Source organism: Lepus europaeus, chromosome 9 (assembly GCF_033115175.1).
Source record: "Lepus europaeus isolate LE1 chromosome 9, mLepTim1.pri, whole genome shotgun sequence".
Lineage (NCBI taxonomy): Eukaryota > Metazoa > Chordata > Mammalia > Lagomorpha > Leporidae > Lepus > Lepus europaeus.
In genome coordinates, this window is record NC_084835.1 from 36286591 (window position 1) to 36306582 (window position 19992).

The following is a 19992-nucleotide window of genomic DNA, read 5'->3' on the forward strand; positions in this document are numbered from 1 at the left end:
CAGGGACTCATATGGACATCAAAGTTTGATAAGCACTGTTTTCTGGTCCATTCCTGAAGTCAAACGATATTTCTACAGCATACATTCAGATCTGGAAGAATGTCCTTTTTAGTATTAATGAATAAATGCTCAGAATATGTTTAATATAATGAGCATTTACTATGAGTCAGGCACTGTGCTGTGAGATTTATTTGGAATGTGTGTTTTAATCTTCCCAACAACTCTGTGGGAGAGGAACCATTGGAAATAAAAGTGAGATTACAGAGGTTTAAAAATCCAGGGAAGCCAAGACAGTGATTTACAATTTTGGGTATGACACATCAAAGGTATTCAAGTTGGTGTTTCCTTTCTCCTTGTTTTAAAAATTATATACTTATTTATTTCAAAGTCAGAGTTAGGGAGAGATGGGGGAGAAATGGGAGGAGGGAGGGAGGGAGAGAGGGAGGGAAGGATATCTTTGATCTGCTGGTTTACTCCCCAGATGGCTGCAACAGCCAGGAATGAGACAGGTGCTGCTTTCAGGTCTACCACAAGGGTACCAGGGGCCCAGGAACTCAGGCCATCTTCCACTGCTTTTCCCAGGATCATCAGCAGGGAACTGGATCAGAATTAGAGCAGGTAGATAGCTAACCAGTGCCCATATGGGATACTGGCCTCACAGGTGGTAGGTTTACCCACCATACCACAATGCTGGGCCTCCAATCATGTTTTCTTTGGATGATACACATATCACTCTAACATTTAGAGGCTGGATGTCATCAGCTGTCCTGTGGAAACTCAGACTGGTTAGATGGATGGTGAAAGGGGCCCTTTGTCTCTTGGCTAAAAGGTAAGGTAACCTGGTGGGGTGCAGATGGCTCCCAAGGAGCACATGGGACAACAGACTAGTGAGTCACTAACTATTCAGTTTATTTCTTCTTTTCTCCAAACCTTGGTTTCTTCATTTGCCAAATGAAGATTATGAATTATTTAATGCCTTCTTATATTATTTGAGAAGCCTCTTTATATATGTCTCAACAATTTTACTGTCAACAAATCATAAGCATTTCATAGTGCAAAAGTTGAAGTGTAGGCTTTGGAATTGGAGAGGGTCAAGTTCAAGTTCTGACTTTGCATCTAACATGGGGTTACATTACTTAACATCTTTTTACATCAGGATTTCCATGCACTAACTACCTTTCTGAAATCTGGATGGATCTTACATTTGATGGTATGTCACATTTTAGGTGGCAGCATTATTTCATTCTTAGGAATACATTATTGGTGTACCCTATAATTGAAATTCTTTCAAATTCCAAGAAATAAGGAGAATGAAACACTTATCTCCTAGGAGTGTTCTAAAAATTAAATGAGATATGCATGTAACCACTTAGCACATACAAATTTCTCAATAGCTGGCAGTTGTTATCATCAGCCACAGCATCACATCTTTTTGGTTCATGGCATAGTTTTTTAAAACACATCTTCTCATCCTCCAAAATCCTTCTTGGTGGCAGTGTTCGAAACATGCTTTTACTTGCCCCCTTCCACTTTTGGTAAAGCACAAAGCAGGTATGAATCTACCAAGTAATTTGGGTTTGGAAACCTGATTTATGCACCACTGAAACCAAAACGAAGAAAGGAAAAACATGCAGTCCTTAATGTATGAAATGTGAAGTATGAGACAGTCCTCATCTTAGATGGTCTGAATCTCGTGGGGATGGGAGTCACACTCACTGGTCCTTTGGATGAGACCCAGGAAGGGGCTGACTACACTGTGTGCTGGTGGGTATTGGAGCTTGATTGTCTCTTTTTCTCTTTAACAGGCCTAAGACCTGTAGGAAATTTGACCAGAGAAAGGGAAAGCTACAGAACATCAATACCAAAGAATGTGTTTGGAAGTCCTTAGCACGGGTTTGACCTGCCTTAGAAGGTTTGTTTGTGTCAGCTGAAGAGCACAAAAAGCCCTTAGTTCATTGTCAATCTCAGAAAACCTCAACTGCCTTCAGGAAGACTTCTACATGCAAATATTTTTTTCTTAAATTTTTTTTTGACAGGCAGAGTTAGAGAGAGAGAGAGAGAGAGGTCTTCCCTTTCTGTTGGTTCACCCCCCAAATGGCTGCCACGGCTGGTGCGCTGTGCCATTCCGAAGCCAAGAGCCAGGTGCTTCCTCCTGGTTTCCCATGTGGGCACAGGGGCCAATCATCTGGGCCATCCTCCACTGCCCACCGGGCCACAGAAGAGAGCTGGACTGGAAGAGGAGCAACTGGGACAGAATCTGGTGCCCCAACCGGGACTAGAACCCGGGGTGCTGGCGCCGCAGGTGGAGGATTAGCCTAGCGAACCGTGGCACCGGCCCACATGGAAATATTTTTGACGATGATCTGGTCTCAGAAATAACTGCACTGTTATTTGGTAGTCCTCCTATGTTAAAAGGCATTAAGCACTTTTGTCCTCAACCACTGAATGAATGAATATTATCCTAGGGCCCGCCATATCAGCTGGAAAGTTACATGGCAGAAAGAGACAAAAAAAAAAAAAAAAAAAAAAAGATGTTTGAATTTACAAAGACGTGAATTCAATTCCTGCTTGAGAAGTCACTTATCCTCATTGAATCTCAGCTACTTTATCTATAAAATGCGCAATAATGAAGCCTTCTTCTGGGGATTAAGGTGAAGACTGAATCTGATCCTCCATGTAGAATCCTTAGCACAATGCCTGAGCCCATAGGTGGGCTGCCTTGCTCTCTCTTTCTCTCCTTCTTTCTTTCCATCCACCCATCCATCCATGCCTCTATCCACCTATGTACCCACCCATTCACTCATTGCCCTTCCTGCTTCCTCCCTCTCTCTAGACCCCTCCCTCCCTCCCTTCCATCCATTCTTCCTTCTTTCCTTCCCCTCATCCACATCCAATTTAGCTATCTATTTGTATCTATCTGTCTATTTGTATCTGTCTGTCTATTGCCTATATCTATCTATCATTCACTGCCCTTCCCCCCTCCTTCCTCATTCACTCCCTTTGTTCTTTCCTTCCATTTACCCTCCTCTCAATCTAGCTATTTCTATTTAACCACTGCTTACCTATTTCTACCTACTGCATACCTATGCATCCATCATCTATCTGTCTGTAAATCATCATCTGTTTAATTGTACAAATCCTTGGCAAACTGGAAGGCAAAAGTTGTTGCATTTCAAATTCCAGTAGAATCGTTATGATGCTTAGAAATTTATGCAAGTATTTAGCCAAGAATTGAGGCAAAACAGCAATAGCAGCATAGACTTTCTCAGAGTTTTCTGGGTTTAGAATGCATGATAGTTTGAATGGAAATGCATTTAAAATAATAGAATTCATTTGCAGGATTCACAGCTTTTCTTTCTAACAGCCTTTTTTTTTTTAGATCCTGTAATTAAATTGAATACTTCGTTTCTAATAAAGTCACCAGACTAAAAGTTGAAGTCCACGGAAATGTCATCTGCAGACAGAATCCTGAAGACTTTTAAAGCACAGTGGATTAAAGGACTCAAGAGCTGTTCCTCTTCCAGTCACAAACATTCTACCCCACCCCAATATGAACACCTAACTCCAGTGGTGCCCTGCTACCTCCGGAAAGTGGGGGAACGCGACCAGTCCCAAAGATAATGTCAAAGAGAAATGGCCGTACAAATTCACTGGGAGCAGGTATTTGGAAGTGCTTCCTTGGTGTGTTTGAGTCTCAGGGCTGCAGACTAGAATATACAACCCAGTAGCATCAGGTCGCTTTAAAATTATTGTGACTTTCTTGTGAATGAATCTTCTGGCCAGCTTCCTCTGCCTTCTACGAGCTTACGACATGGAACCCTAGAACGTGTGCAGAAGCTTGGTCATAGGTTAGGGGGAAAATGGTTGTAGATGCTCTGCCCAGGACACTTTCCCATCTTGCAGGGACTGGTGAGACTAAGATGTCTCTATCTTAGCCTCATGTTTGTGTTTTTCAGAAAACTGAATGATCGATGGCATACATTTTATAATAAAAATCATCTCCTACTTAAAAAATGTTAGTACGTGTCCATTTCTGTATTTGTGCCCTAGTCCCTAAGGAAATTGAAAAGGGAGGCAGAAGGGAAGAAAAAAAATGAAGATGAGGAAAGAAGTACTTATGATTATGACTCTGAGACTGGATATGCGTAGGGGAGGCCCAGTGTTGGCTTCAAACCAATCTCTGACCTTAGCTTTGACATTCCATTGTACTCTACTCTTTATCTTCAGTCCTTTCTTTGCAGTGTTCCCCCCCCCCCCCGGAGTGTAAATCACCAAACTCTCCTTGTTTGAAGAGATTTTGATTGGTTTCTGACACCTTTGGAGGTGAGACTTTTGGAATCATTCCTCTGAAAACCCCATATGCAGGTGAAAGTTTGCATCGCTTCCAGGTTAAAAACCTTTGGGCCTTGAGCTGCAATCAGAAATCTGCAATCTTTCTGCATATAAAGGCTTTTCAGAGCTTGCTCCCCGCCAACCTTGTCATCAGCAGCAGCCACACAATTGTCATTGAGTTCTGTTCTGCAGCTATACTAAACTGTAGATTAGTTAAGAGTGTGGATTCTCCCTGGGCTCAGATTCTGACTCTATCACTTATGCTTCTCAGAGTTGCTTTTTAGCTCTCTGTGCCTCAGTTTGCTTAGCTTCAAAATGGGATCTCTCACATAAGGGGTTTTGAAGGTTAAATGAATTAATACATAGCAAGAATTTAATCACAACTGATACATGTTACACACTGCATAAACCTTAGTTACTTTTATTAACTGTACAGTTTTCCATATGTACATACATCACTCTCTGTCTAAGATATCTTTCTACTCCTCAATTCCAGTTCCCCTTAACTGGCTGTAATTCATTTTCAAGATGCAGTTCGAGGGGCCAGCGCTGTGGCATAGCGAGTTAAGCCGCTGCCTGCAGTGCTTGCATTCCATATGGGCGTCAGTTCTAGTTTGGCTGCTCCTCTTCAGATCCAGCTCTCTGCTATGGCCTGGGAAAGCACTAGAGGATGGCCCACATCCTTGGAGCCCTGCACCTGCATGGGAGATCCTGGAAGAAGCTCCTGGCTTCGGATTGGCACAGCTCTGGCCATTGCTGCCGTTTGGGGAGTGAACCAGCAGATGGAAGACATCTCTCTCTCTCTCTCGCTCTCTCTCTCTCTCTGCCTCACCTTCTATGTAACTCTGACTTTCAAATAAATAAATAAATCTTTAAAAAAAGACGCAGTTTGAGCCTTATCACCTTGAGTAGATAAGTTGATTTCCATGATTTACACTATCCTATTCCTCTTATATTTAACTCTACCAGCAGACGTTATGGTGCAGTGAACTTGGACTTCACACAAAGGCACCATTTGCACAAATGTTTCAACGGACCAACAGCTGTTTTCCTCTGGTTTATACAGAATAGGCTCCTACTAAGCACTTGTTCAGTGACTAAATGAATGAATGAATGAATGAGTGAATGAATGAATGCCTTCCTGTTCAGGGAAAGGAAGGCTCACCTGTATTGAATATAGGCTCGTGAGTCTTCAAATACATACACCACTAATCCTGTGCTTGGCACAAACTCAAAAATGTTTTCTGAATTGTCTGGAATGCACTCAACTATTAACCTTGAAGACATGATCACCATTTTTTAGGAATTCCTTAGATCTTGAAAACAATGATCACTACTATACATGTAGGAAAGTTTTAAGTCAAAACTCTCTTCCAAATAAGTTCAGAAATTTGGGGACCAAACCAGAACAAATTTTCCAAAGCCAGGGATCTCTCCAAGAGCTTTCCTCTTAGACAGTTTCCACGAACAAGCTTGGTTCTGTCATCCTGTCTGTGCTTCCTGCTTCATCACACGACACACACGAGAACACGCGGACACAACTTCTCTCTGTCTGGGCCAATAAACATTCATCAAAGAACACAAAATTCTCAAGGGGGCAGAAAAACAGAAAAGAGAAATGAAAAACAGAAAGGAACATTCGTTTGGCTCAGGAACTTCAGGAAAAAAAATGCTCATGAGGCCTATCACTGGCATCCTGAAATGAGAGATGAAATGAAACTCTGCAGCAAACCAGAATTCTGTTCCTTGAAAGCTTATGCCTTTATGGAAATTCTGCTCTATAAAGGTCAACATTGAATGGGCATGAGATGCATTTAGACAGCACAAATTAACTCCTTAAGTATTATTGCAACTCCACATCGCTCTCTGGGAGTACATAACTTAAGGAGCTATTAAAAACAAAAACAGAAACAAAAAAACTGAATATAACTCAACAGTCCTGATAATTTATAATGCAAATACAATTGGTTCACCTGCATCCTTCTGATTCTCTATTTGAAAGAGAGAGCACAACAAGGAGAGAAGAGAGAGAAACAAGAACACATATGCAGGATTAATGAGCAAGTGGACCATAATGCCCCCCACTTATGTGTGATACATGACATTGGAAAGAAAAAGTTGCCCTTGGGTTCCCACCGCCCCGAAGTGTGGGGGCCAGCAAAAAAAGGCTCCTTCACGGAGGTGGAAAGTGCTGCACAAATAGAAAATTAGTAAAATTAAGTTTAATGTGAAATCAAGCTATGAAACATACACAAACTCTCCAAGTGACAATTAAGTCAAATGTTCTAGCCAGAGCTTAGAGGACAAGGACAAATCAAAATCTCCAGAGAGAACAAGGAAAAGCTTCTCAGCTTGAGAGAGAACAGACAGGAGGCATCTAAGTTCTAAATTTTACAGAGAATAGACCACCTCGTGTGATCTCACACCCATAATCATTTGACATCATAAACATGGGAAAGAAGGCAGTACTTTGCCTCAAATGTGACACCTAACACGTTGCTCCCCAGCCTAGCTGCTACCTTTGGATTGTGTACCAGTGACAAGCACTTTACAAATTGGGGTTACACACAAGCAAAGTAAAAATGCATTCAGGTCACAGACAGAGAAAAACTGAAAAACTTACAGACAAATCTGAGTTTATCACAAACAAATGGCTTAATTGTCTAACCTGTTTTTAGGTTGCTAAAAAGTGACTGGACTTCTCACACTGGGTTTCACAGACAGAACCAACAGACAAGCCAATGCTATAAAACTTGAAGCAAGGAGAGTGAGTTGGTTTGGATCTGGATTTTCTTGAGATAATGAAAACAGAGAGAGTGAAGACAGCATGGTGAGGAGGTGGTAGGTACTCACGAATGGTTAAATCCATCACTTGGGAGGCCAAGCAGAAGACAGGATGCTCATACATTTCTCTCTTTTTCCCTATAAAAGAGGATTTGGGCATGCAAGAGGCTTAGGTCAGAGGTAAAGAGGTTAAAGGTCACAGGTTAGAGGAAAACGTTACATTAGCTCAAAGGAAAATAGGCACAGAGTATTTTGGGATAAACACAGGATAAAAGAAAAAGGAGCTTCCAAATTGGAGATCTACTGGATTAACCATTCAGCATGCCGTGAGTCACGAGAGAGATTGTGACCATGATTTCACACGTCTCTTTAGAGCTGTTTGCAAGAATACAATGACCAAAAACATCATGAGTAAAGGGAAACAGAATTTCATTGATTTAAGGCTCCAAGATACTAAGGATTTCAGACTTTAGTATCTAAGGCTCTTGAGGTATTTCTTCATAAACATAGTCTCCAGCAATATTACTCCAACGTCTTTCTGAGATTCTCAGGTAACTAAGCTGATAATACTCACAGAGGGGCTCAAATATAAAAATGGAAGATTTCTGAGAGTAGGATCAGAGCCTTGTAAAAAGAAAGCTGTCTGGTAGTAATATCTTTCGAGCTGCAAGATCCCAGCCTATGGTGGACTATGTTCATGAAAGAAAACCTGATACATGCAGCCAGAGGATGTTGGGTTGTCTGAATTAACAATCCCAGCATGCTTTGAAATTGATGTCTCAGCCACTTTTGCAGAGGTCACGTCAAAAAGTGGCTGAGCCAATCATGGACAAAGAAGGAGAGAAGCGGAAGAGAGCAGGTAGTGTGGAATGAGGTACTTCTCTGAAAAGAGAGTTGGAAAAAAAGGATTGGTTTCTTCAAAGAATCCCCAGACCTAAAAGTCACAGTGCAAAAGATAATTAACACAACCAAGAAGAATTGAGGCACAAAAGGAAATTACAGACCAGCTGATCTACTTTGGAAATGAATGCATTTTTACTTACAGATCTTAAAGTTTGTTTTTGGATATATTTATCTGAAAGAAGAGAGCAGATCTTACCAAAAGACTCATTATAGCTAGAGCAAGACCTATGAGGCAGCAGCCATGGCCATCAAACGTTTCTTGATCCCATCCCATCTCTGGGCTTGCCTAGAATTATTAGGTACCGGGTCAACTCTATCGAATGCAACCAATCATTATGTCCTGGGACAGTGAATGCTGGAACAATTATTTGCTGATATAGTCCTTTAACAATCTTCTTGTTCCTCTATTTTTGTCACTCATTACCAAGTCAAGAGTTGATAAAACATCCTTTTAGTGCCCAATTCTTAAGTGTTTCTCCCTGGATGCATAACAATGAATTCATTACCACTGGTACACAATTTGCATTGTCAGACAGACAAAAATTGAGAGGGAGGACACCTATTATACGGAACACTGCAAATTTGACACAATCTTAAACTCAACTCTCTAAGGAAACAAGGACTTTGGCAGGGGAAATGATGAGGTCTGGGTGGTTGGTTAGTTTTTGGTTTTCAGTTTCATTTTTTTTTCCTAGTCATATCCTGGCACAGACATTGTACATTCACCGGTTTTAGTCAGGTGTCATGTTTCCCATGTGAGAGAACATCAGATTCCAGAATGCAGACACACCAAGTTTGCACACAGAACTTCCACATTTATACACTTACACCACTGGTCATGTTGGGTGTGGTTTTCAAATCACCCTACAGCAGCCAACAGGGTAACAATGAGAAGTGATTAATACCTTTGTGAATGAATAGGTCCCAAAGAACCATGCCTTCTTCACTAGAGTTTACTCAAAGTGCCTTGTGGGTGGTATTTGCTCATCAGTGACTAATTCAGCAGGAGATTGTAAACTAGCACCCTAGGTCTTGAGTAACAAATAGGATTGTGATCCAAGGCCAACCCGGAGCCACTGGAGATGGCTCAGCACTAAACTGCCATCCAGTTTAAAACACTACCAAAAGCCAAGATACTTTCAAGGGGCAAGAAAGAGGCAAGCAGAGCACTGAGGTTGTTTTCTTTAATTCTCGTCTTACTGCCAACGCTATCAGCAGTGGACAAGAGAGTGCTCTGCTTTCCTCAATTTAAAGAAGGTAGCAACCTACAGAACTCTTCACAGGAGAACATCAGCCACGGAGCAGATACTCTGGACCAATACAGACTCTTGGAAGGGCCTTCAGTATTTGGTAACATCCTATATTGACTATTCCCCAACAAAGGCTGTTTCCTGAACTCCTGTCCTTTAATTCATCACTTTGGCCACAGTCTACCTTTTAAGCACTTTCAGTCTGAGCCTAACATATTCAGCTGGACCAATGTTTTTTGATGCCCATCAGATAAAAGACAGACTTCCCCAGGGATGCGTTTCAAATTTAAGTTCAAAGCTGGGGACAGAAGAGTGCCTTACCTTCAATTTTGGCATACTCTGAGAGCCTTGAATAGTTGACCAAAGCAGCCTGCTCTAAGCATTTGCGAATGACTGTTTTTACCTCTTCTTGTGGCACTGGGGTAACAATATCTTTCATCAAAACCTTCAGGAAGAAAAGGAAAGGGGTGATTAAGAAGACTCAGACAAATTTGTCCCTCATTTATACTTCTCAAAGAGTTCACATTTAAGATCAGTAGTGAATGCCTTCTCTATCTTTTTTTTTTTTTTTTGGACAGGCAGAGTTAGAGAGAGAGAGACAGAGAGAAAGGTCTTCCTTTTTCCGTTGGTTCACCCCCCAAAATGGCTGCTACGGCCGACGCACTGCATCATTCCGAAGCCAGGACCCAGGTGCTTTTTCCTGGTCTCCCATGCAGGTGCAGGGCCCAAGCACCTGGGCCATCCTCCACTGCCCACCCAGGCCACAGAAGAGAGCTGGACTGGAAGAGGAGCAACTGGGACAGAATCCGGCACCCCAACTGGGACTAGAAACTGCAGTGCCGTTGCCGCAGGCGGACGATTAGCCAAGTGAGCCACGGCGCCAGCCACCTTCTTCTGTCTTAATCCTGATAGAGAACCCTGGTCAAACAGAAAGTACCAGAATTACAGGGTACAGTTAGGATAGCAAAGCCTGTCCACCAATTCTCCACCAACCAGAGGAGGGCTAAGAACACATCTCCATTGCATCCTATGTGAGAATCTAGGGATAACATCTACAATTTTGATAGTTTCTTCATTTTGATGAATGGTAAACTTATCCTTTAAAATTATAAATGAGGTCATTCAACCAAAGGATTTCAATAAAATTATGTTCATGTCTCATTATATATGTAGTCTGTCTTTTACTTTCTTTCTTACCCTTTCCAAGAGCGAGAGTGTAGCTTTTAAAGCACCTTCAGGTCGACCAAATGGAAAGCAATACCTAAAAAAGACATAGAATTCTTCAGGTTGCCCAAATCGATTACATTTTAGCAAGAAATATGCTTCAATTCGATTCCTATAGCAACTCTCTCTGAGGAATGGAAAATGCTTTTTATTTTGTCACGTTGTGTTATGTTAATCTGAATTCACACCATATATGTGTGTATATAATGTATATATGTGTATGTGTGAATAATGACTAAAGAGGGACTCTGCAAATGTCTGCAGCAGCAAAGAATATTTAGAGTGATGACATAAGGCTGTGTTTAGACTTCTATTGTGAAGGAGAACCATTGGTTAGCTCAAACGAGACCTTCCATGCTTTTATAGAGACCAGCACGGAAAAAAAAAAAAAACAGGCTGAAATTCAAACACACTTTCTTAAATCTCCATACGACTCATATAATGAAACTTCAATAAGTTCAGGGAAGAACATTTTATAATGTTAAAACATGAGTTTATTTTGATGCAATGAAACATAAAATCTGGGTATAGTTTTTTTCATAATATGTACTTCTATCAACTTTTAGAAGAACCCCACATATGCACAGATTTCCAATTTTTTGGGTGCCAGAATAAACTTATCTTTTGATGCCATTTTCCACAAACTTTTTGAAGTTCCCTGACACGTGGAACAGATGAATGTCTTTAGTGCAAATTTTTAATTCTGTTAACTGTCCTTCCTTGCTTCTAGTTTTTCCTTGTTATGGGACTGTTATTATTAATGCATTTACATATCATGTATGATCAATAGAGGGCTATCTATTAAGTTCTTCCTCAATCAAATGGTGTGAATGATAGCCCAGGTAGAACTACATCAGGGAAAAACAAGAGTTCCACTGGCTGTTTTGGCTGCCAGGGACCCTGCAAAATACCGATTAAGAGAGAGAGACCCACGGGCTACTTAAATTCAGGTTATCCTATGCACATTCCCACTTCTTCTCACAGGCTGAGTGACCCCAGACAAGTTCCTTAACCTGTCTCAGCATTGTTTTACTCCTTGTTTAATAAGGCATGGTAATCACTGCCTACAAAGTTGTTCTGAGAATAAAAACTCAAGTTAATACTTCTTCAGCCTCCAGTCCTGTATCTGGCCTATAGGAAGTGTTTCAGAAATCAGACTGGCTATAGACGTTATTACTGCATCTGAGCAAACCCTTCAGGACATCAGCAGGACTCTAATTCTTTCCCCAAGGGAGAAAAGGGATATGGGTTTAAGGTTCAAATCAGGACCTGCTGTCCCAGTGTGGGGAGTAGATGCGACCCAGCCAGGCTGAGCCTAGTTTCCCTCTCTCTCCACATGGCCACTACTCCAGCTTCTGAGGGAGAGAACGAGCATACCCTCCTGTGGGTACCAGTGCCTTCCTTCTCTGTTCACTGTTTTAAAAAAATTGTTTATTTAGGAACCTTGCAGAAGCTTCAAATTCAGCCTCTTCCAATTGGGTGACGCTGAACGTTAACTTCTACGTAGAAGGCTTTCTAAAAATTAGAAATAAAATGAACTGAAGACTATGAAGTCTCCTAATGATCATGGAGCCAGGTCTGGCAGGTTTTCCTTTTCCAGTTATTTCTAAACAAGCACCATATCACAGGGTTCGCTTCGGAAAATCCGGCCCTTTACTGACCCTTCCCAGTCTTGCCCTCCCCCAAAGTCCTGAACCCCAGATCCTTACCTAAAATGTGTTATCTGATTTTCCAATAGAACCCGGAGTCTCTCCTTGATTTCTTCAAAACGTTCCTTTTCTTCAACAGTCACAGTTCCGATTCCATCGGGCCTAAAAGAAGACATGTTGTGAAGTGACGGGAACCTCATATGCTGACACCATCAAATCAAATCTCTAGCAGGAGGAACCTGTCCGTTTCAGAAGAGGCAACAGCAGTGATCGACGTGACCTCGGGAGAAGCCCCGCCACCCAAAGCTTGCTGCGCAAGGGGCTGGCCTGTTTGGAAGCACTGCAGAACCGTAGCTCATTCCTTGCGAACCGCTCAAGTAGTGTTTTGCTGATTAAGTCCACCTCTTATACCTGTCCTGTTCTGCTCCCAGCCATCTAAAATTCGGAACTGGTTGCCAACAGTTTTCAAGTTCAGAAACTTTTATAATAATTCCAATATTTGGTTTTGCCTCAAAGTTCACGACAGCTGGCATGAACTGGTGGAGAAGCCAACGGCCAACTCCTTTCTTCGCTGGGGCAGGCATTCACATGGGCCACATCTATAATGGCATCACTTGTCTCTCCAGTAAATGCTCTGGTTTTAGACCCTTGTATTGTGTCCATGAGAGTCAGGGGTCTTGTAACTGTCTGTCTTGCCCAGTGTTAAACATTCTTAAGTGTCCCCTTTCCAGCTTATAATGACCAATGTTCAGATTAATTTAAGCACTCATGTAGTAACTGAAGAACAAACATGTTTTCCAATCTATTGCAAATTATTTTCCAAACTATTGCAGACTGTCAAAGAAAGAAGGACCCTGGCATAGCTGAGTGCAGCTTATTCTGTGTCACAAGTAGGTGCATATACATTTCCCCTATTTATCACGGGCCATTCAAGTTGAAAATATAAAAGGAGGCTGCATATTTATAGCCCAAATTTATCTGTGCCAAATTAGACACAGGATAATCTGACCCATTCAAAGATTTCAGCTTCCCAGATCTCGTACTGACTTGTTTTGACTACTGGCTGAGCCAGTTTGCAGATTGGTGTGTCACCATGAAACTTCTATTGGAACATTCTTCAGTTTGCAAATGCAAGTCATGTTGAGACCAAACAAATGGTCTTATTTATAGGCCTTCTCAAGGATCCAGCATAAGTTGGGAAAATCCTTTATACCAGACCAGTCTGACTGCACAAAAGACTTGGCGAAGGATAGCAGTGTACCTCCTGTTAGGGGTTAATTGGTCAGCTTCCTTTCCTTTTAAATAATAAAAATGCCCTATTTGAAAAAAAATGAGAAAATATCCCCTCTCCCACTTGAAAAAAATTACCCACAAACACTCAAATCCCATTCAGTCCACTTCTTCACATTCCTCCAAATTTAAAGGTGGGGAAAAAAGAAAAATGATATGTATCAGGTAGGCATGGAATCTGGGAATATGCCCCACATTCCAAATTTTCTACACAGATCTCACACATTAACCAACAAAGTCTCTTTAAACATTTTTAAAGCATGAAGTGTCCATGAATGTGCAGTTATATTTCAGGATGAACTTACTGGCCCACAGAAAATACACCTGGCCCGACACTTTCTTTGCTAAAATCTCAAGCTTCTATACAACTCAAGCAGTAGTTTTCAATTCTGTTTATATAAAATTCAGTTTGCTGATACACTGCACACAAGTTCATGTGATTTGGAATGTGCACCCACATAGGGGTTGAGGGAGACCAGGGGCCAAAGAATTTTGTTTCTGAGTAGGGAATCAACCTGGAGAAAAATGCTATGAAATACAATTTACAGTTCAGGAAGGGGCTCAATGATCACAAGCCAAAGCATGGAGACCATTTAATGTGGACAGAGCAAGTATGTCTGTGGCCATTCCTAGAGGATAAACCTCTCAATGAATAAAATCATCCATTCATTACCTAACAAGCCCTTTAAGGCAATTAGAAGGCAGCTTTTTGATTTGCATTTGAAATGGTAACAATCAAACATTTGGTGTGTCTAGCCTCTCAGTTAATTCTCACCACAAAGGATATTACTACAAATATAGAATTCGATTGTCTTCTTCCTTTTGTTCTGATGCTTTGTGTTGCTGTGCTCTCTTAAATTTCTCCTTGATCGCCTAGGTTGGTGTGAATAGTTTTATTTTAAAACAAATAAAACCAACTAATCTTATTAAGCTTGCAAGGCATGTGGTACAGAGTTCACCAGCAAAAGCAGGTGATAAAACAAATCACAAATTTGACATTGAATGCAAATTTGTTTGTAATTGCCCAAGTGCTCTGAATGGTACTGCTAACTGGATGCAGTTTTACAAACTGAGGGAGAGACAGGTCAGGAAGGAAAATCTGTCAAAGATCACAGGTTGTAATTGTATCATTTAAAAAGCAGAAGTATCTTTTTTTTTTTCTGTGGGGGGGGAGCTTGATTTCACAGAATCATTTTTGAAAATTCTGTCAAACATTAACTTCTTTTCCATTGACTCCTATTTTTTTTTATCTTTTCTGTACATGTTTAGATAGATCTCTGTAGAGTTGCCAACTGAAAAAAAAATTCTGCTGGAGTATTTTGGGGAACACTGTTTTCCGCAGAAGTGAAGCAACAAAATAATTTTTCTAGAGCAGTGGCCCTCAACATTGAGCATACCTCAGAGGCACCTGTGGGCTTGTGACAGCCAGATGCCAGACCCAACTCAGAGCTGCTCATTCAGTAGCTGCAGGGTGGGGCCAAGAAATTGTGTTTCTAAGAAGTCTCTTGCAATACTGGTTTCAGCACAGCAATTTGAGAGTCACTGTTCTAGAACCAACCAACCACAGATAACTAAATAAATAAGTGAAAAGTGGTGACTTCCATCAGCTAAAAGAGTGTACTTGATCCAGGGTTCTCCATTTCCCTTTGTAGTGAATCAGGAACCAGAGGATCACCTGTGTGGGGTACATGGTCCACTTATTTATTCTAGAAGTGGCCTTTGCACCACTTCCAAGGTGCCGTTCCTAGCAGTGCTGGATACAGAATAAACAGCAATAGCAGAACTGCACTGATGTCTTTCTGAAGACATGCTTTTGTGTTTTTCTTCTTTGGAAACATTTGGGGGTGATTCTATAATTGTCATAAAACTGGCTCTGCATCTTGTTCCTCTCTCAATATTTTTCACACTTGAGGAGTTACAAAGATGGAGAGGAGAGGAGAGATGAAGGATTTGAAACGGATAGCTAGAAAATTCTAGACTGAGACGTGTCTTCATGTGAAACACATGCCTAGGAGCCCGAATCTCTCACCCTCTCATTTCCTGACTGTGCAGGTTCTGCCCCTTTTGTTTTTAATGTCACAACACCTACCACCACTTCTTAACAGCTCCTGACTTTGCAAGGAAAGACCTCAGTTACACTCTGGGTTGTCATGGGCGAGAGTAAATCAAAGGGTGTATTCTTCCACATCATGCTGAAGGGACGTCTAGAGTCAGCTCCTTTTCAGGACTGCTGCACACTGAAGCTGGACTGTGATCGAAGCTCAAAGCTCTGGATGCTGTCTTTGGAAATGTTCACATTGGGGAAAAGGCGCTAGAAGAAACAAGTGGAACTTGCATGTCCCAGCAGCTGTGCCTTACCCAGGCTGTCGTCATAGGTCAGAGGTTTTTGATTTCAGAGCTGCATTTGTAAGCCTCCCAGGCCCTTCTGACACAGTTAAGGGTTGAGACCCACTATTTGTTCCTGCTTCCTAGTCTTCTGGATCTGCCTTGATTCCAGCTCTACCCTCCCTTTCTTTGCATCCTCCCAATAATAGCTCTTTTCCTTGGACTCTCCAAAGTTAGTTTTTGATACGTATATTGATACCCCTCCTTCTCCCTGCTCCCAATTTGAATAGTTGTGATGCCTCTGAACTACCTTTAGAAACACACACACACACACACACATACTGCCCCAGTTTCCAGATCCCCCTAACTGCACACTGGCTAACAACTCACTTCTTGTATATCATGATGCTGCAAACTTGAGACAATATGCAGGTCAAGCGCAGTCATTTTTGGAGGCTTGCTCAACACTGGGAGCTCGCCCACCTGCAGGCCATCACTGGTGCCAGAAGTGGGTCTCCACAGCCCTAGCAGACTGTATCACATCTGACACGCGGGCATCTCTGGAATTCACCTTTCAAGTTTTCGGCAAACCATTTTCTCACTGTCCTTCACAAAGTTGACATTTTCGGCAGCATGATAGGAAAGATGTCATGTCGGCTGCTCTTCAAGTTTTTGTCACAGCGGTTAGCACCAGTTCTGTCATCTTTACTCTCCTCACAGTCTCCCATCTTAAGCCATGTCACAAATAATAATACACTGAGAGTTGTGTGTTTCTTTCCCTTCTGTGTTTTTTCTGTTGTCAAATTAAAACCACCATAACCCAGCTCCCCATCATTTGAGTTACTGCTTACGCAGACTGCTCCCTGTCTCTGTAAATACTTCTGAGCCACAGCTTATTAATTAATGTCTATTGTAGAATTACTCTAACAGGATGAAGTCCTAGGCATTTAATATGAAACATTTTTATTTTCAGATTTGAAAGTAAGTGTGAACAATCTAGTCAAAGGATTCAAGCCGCAATGTGTATTGTGAAATGGATTTACTTCTTTGGGGTCATTAAATTGTCTCTACATACCCAGGTGAGCACACAGAGTCTTAGCATTTCATTATTCTGCGAGCATGGTTCTCCACTTTCGGTTTAAAATGGGGCCACAGAGCCTCTTTGGAAGGGTAGGAAGTCTCTTCCAGAGCCCAGGATGCTAACATAAGTCCAAGCTGGCACTCTGATATTACATCAATTTGGTGAGGAGGTGCAGAGACCAGATGTAAAAACATGTCTGAATTCAAGAGAAGAGGTTAGAGTATCTGGTCCACTCATCTGCATGCAACCAGCTTTAAGCCTCCAGGCACTACCAACAAGGGGTAAAACTCCAGCTGAAGAGGGAATATACTTCCATCTCCAAATGCAAATGTCCACATATGCTGGTGCAGGCACTGTAAACACGATATATTCTCTCTCTCCAAATGGATGCCTGCCGGCAGACCGCATTATGGAGCCACAAAAATGTCCTTAAACAAGCATGGTAACTGAATCCTCCTTGCTACTAAATTGTTCCAGCGCAGAAACATGAGAGCTTAAAGGGCCAGAGTGGGACTGAATTTTAGATGCTCCTTGAACTGCTCCCTAAATAGGACATTTAGATCAAGCATCCTCCCTTCACCTGGACTTTTTTTTTTGTAATTGACTTTTTCTTGCACCTCTTTATTTTTCCAAGTTTTAGAATATCTTTCAGTTCAATCCTGGTGTGATGTATTTTCCTTTGTCCCTTTCTGGCGGTTAGTAACTACAAAATCAAGACAGCACCAAAGCCATATCCTCTCCACAGGCGACATCCCTGTGTGGTCCTGGAGACGGTTCAGATAATCCTAGGTTCATTATACACAATCATGAACACTCTCACATCCCATAGTCACAGCTTCATTATGAAGGCCAGCCTCACCCTTCTCCTCTCCTTTCCTTCCAGACCCATGCCCTTCTCTAATTATGCCCTGACGCCCTGGGGCTCAGACACGCTGCTAAAACAAATACATCAAAGTGTTCGGATCACAAAGAGTAGGACAGGAAGCAGCACCAAGAGGATTCTACATTAAAATATACTAGCGTTTTCTGTTTTGCTTGTGGTTTTAAATGTATGTATATATATAACTTTATATACATATATATTATATATATGTATATATATAAAGTTAGAGCCCAACCTCTCAGGAGGTGTCATTCACCCTATTATAAGGAATTGAGCCACTGAAGCTTCTCACTACTGAGCAATCACAAAGAATATGGTTGCTACTGGCAGAAGGACACAAGTCAAAGTAGCTCAGGCTCAATCTGGGAACTGAATGAAGCAAGAAATCAACAGATGATTAGAGAAATGATATTAAATGCAGGAAGGCATTCATTGTTTTCCTTAAGGGAAGGACCAATTTCCAAAATTGGTTAGTCCATCATTTTTTTCCCTTTGAAGAATGAGAGGAACTGAGATGGGATTCTTTATTTCTAGAAAGATGCATGCAATTAGGCTCTGATTGATTCCACCCCAAAGACACTATGTACAGACTTATGAGTGGCTTTTTGGTATCACCTCTACATGGCAAAGGATGTGATTCATGGAAATAGCTTTTTATACCCGTGACTTCCATGACCACATTGGATGTGACAAGAAAGCACTGTTGGAATTTCAGAAGGAAAATACAGGTCACTTGATGATGGTTTGTCATAGGCCAGAAAGACTGCACCAACAGGTTGGGGTAACTCAGTACATTTCACCAGATTTAATGTCTTTGTTTGCAAAAGCTACTGATCGCAAGGGGCAAGTTTTCTTCAGGAGGAGAATCCGATGGGTTAAAAGAAGGTAAGCTCTAGAAAGTATCTCTCCTTGGCTACCTGGGATGCATATTTTCATCTGAAATTTACTTGGAATTTTTTTTTCCTCTTTTGCTTTCAAGTATTTTCTTTTTTTGGGGTGTGTGTGTGTGTGTGTGTGTTTAGAGAATATGACTAAGTCATGAGCAAGGTCAACAAGCTCTCAGAGCTGGGAGGCCAACCAGTGCCACTGTTATGTTCTGACAGGCAATAATGCTTTGTGTTAGTGTGTACCAGGAGACCAAGAATGCAGGTGCCACTGTTATCTCCAATCGTGCCTGCCTTCTGCACAAAGTACTGTATTCTGAGGCTCACGAAACACAGCTGTTACTGATACACAGTCTGAATTTTTGTTTTTTCTTTTTTGGGGGAAGAAAAGATTAAAAAGCTCCAGAAGTAATGTCATTCTGTGTGTATGCGAGAAGAGGGTAGTGATGGTGGAGGGGAGCAACAGAAAGAGAGAGGGAATGATTGATAGGATGAAAGGAAAAATATGTGTATACACCACTCATTTACTGCTAGGTAGGCATTACAAAAAAGAAATACAAAGAATCACCGTGCGCCATTAAATGGAAGTGAAATACCAACACTGGGGTCAGAGACACAGTCAAGAAGACAACTGCGGTGGTCCCAGAGAAAGAAGATAAAGACCCACACTGCTTCGGAGGCACTGTAAGGATGGAGAAATGGATGGACTTGAGAGATACTTAGAGGGAATTGACAGGACACTGTCATTATAGTAACTGAACTGCTGTGAGGAGCTTTGGGATAAACATGGTTTCTGAGGTTCTGTCTTGAGGTTGTATCTTGAGTGTTCCACCCAACTGCATGGGTGGAACCACTTTCCTGCCTGAGGACACTCTGGGGTCACAGAGAAGAAACGTGGGTACCATGTGATTGCTCAGTGGCTCAAATCCTAACCCCAGGGATCCCAAGGACTCTGAATATAGGCAGCACCTTAGCTCCAAACACATCTCCCAAAAGAATCTTTGGACAGATTTCCAGAGTTATTTTTTTTTTCAGGATTCATGCCCCCTTACATCTGCTTGCAGACTCATTAATCTATGCAGCTTACTTTGGATCAGGGCGGTTGGCATTATGGATTTGTTAATTGCTGATACAATGTACTTTCTATGCAGGCCATATGTGAAGAGCAGCACTGGCATTCAAGAAATGTTAAATAATAATGTAAATGAGAAAATTTTCCAATCCCAATAATAAAGGGATCCAAGGAACATTGACGCAACTTGCAATCATCAGAGCTGTTTGATTGCCTTGTCACTGTGGGACAGTGACCAAAGTGATGTGAATCTAAATGTCATCTAGAAAGAATACTAAAAATATTATGGTGAAAATTAAGTACTGCAACCTTAGG

General features: G+C 41.6%; 1 protein-coding gene across 8 annotated transcripts in view; it reads right to left on the minus strand.

The window, feature by feature from the left end:
* CADPS (calcium dependent secretion activator) overlaps positions 1-19992 on the minus strand; it is a 506306-nt gene that overhangs the window by 113710 nt on the left and 372604 nt on the right. For 6 of the 8 annotated variants that reach the window (XM_062200191.1, XM_062200192.1, XM_062200188.1 and 3 more), the window contains 3 exons: positions 12203-12304; positions 10467-10530; positions 9591-9714 (listed from right to left, as the gene is read on the minus strand). In XM_062200191.1, the coding sequence (XP_062056175.1) occupies positions 9591-9714; positions 10467-10530; positions 12203-12304 (290 nt within the window). Of the gene's footprint in view, positions 1-6305; positions 6324-7185; positions 7255-9590; positions 9715-10466; positions 10531-12202; positions 12305-19992 lie in introns of all 8 variants that reach the window. The other 2 variants (XM_062200184.1, XM_062200186.1) reach the window with 2 other exon arrangements.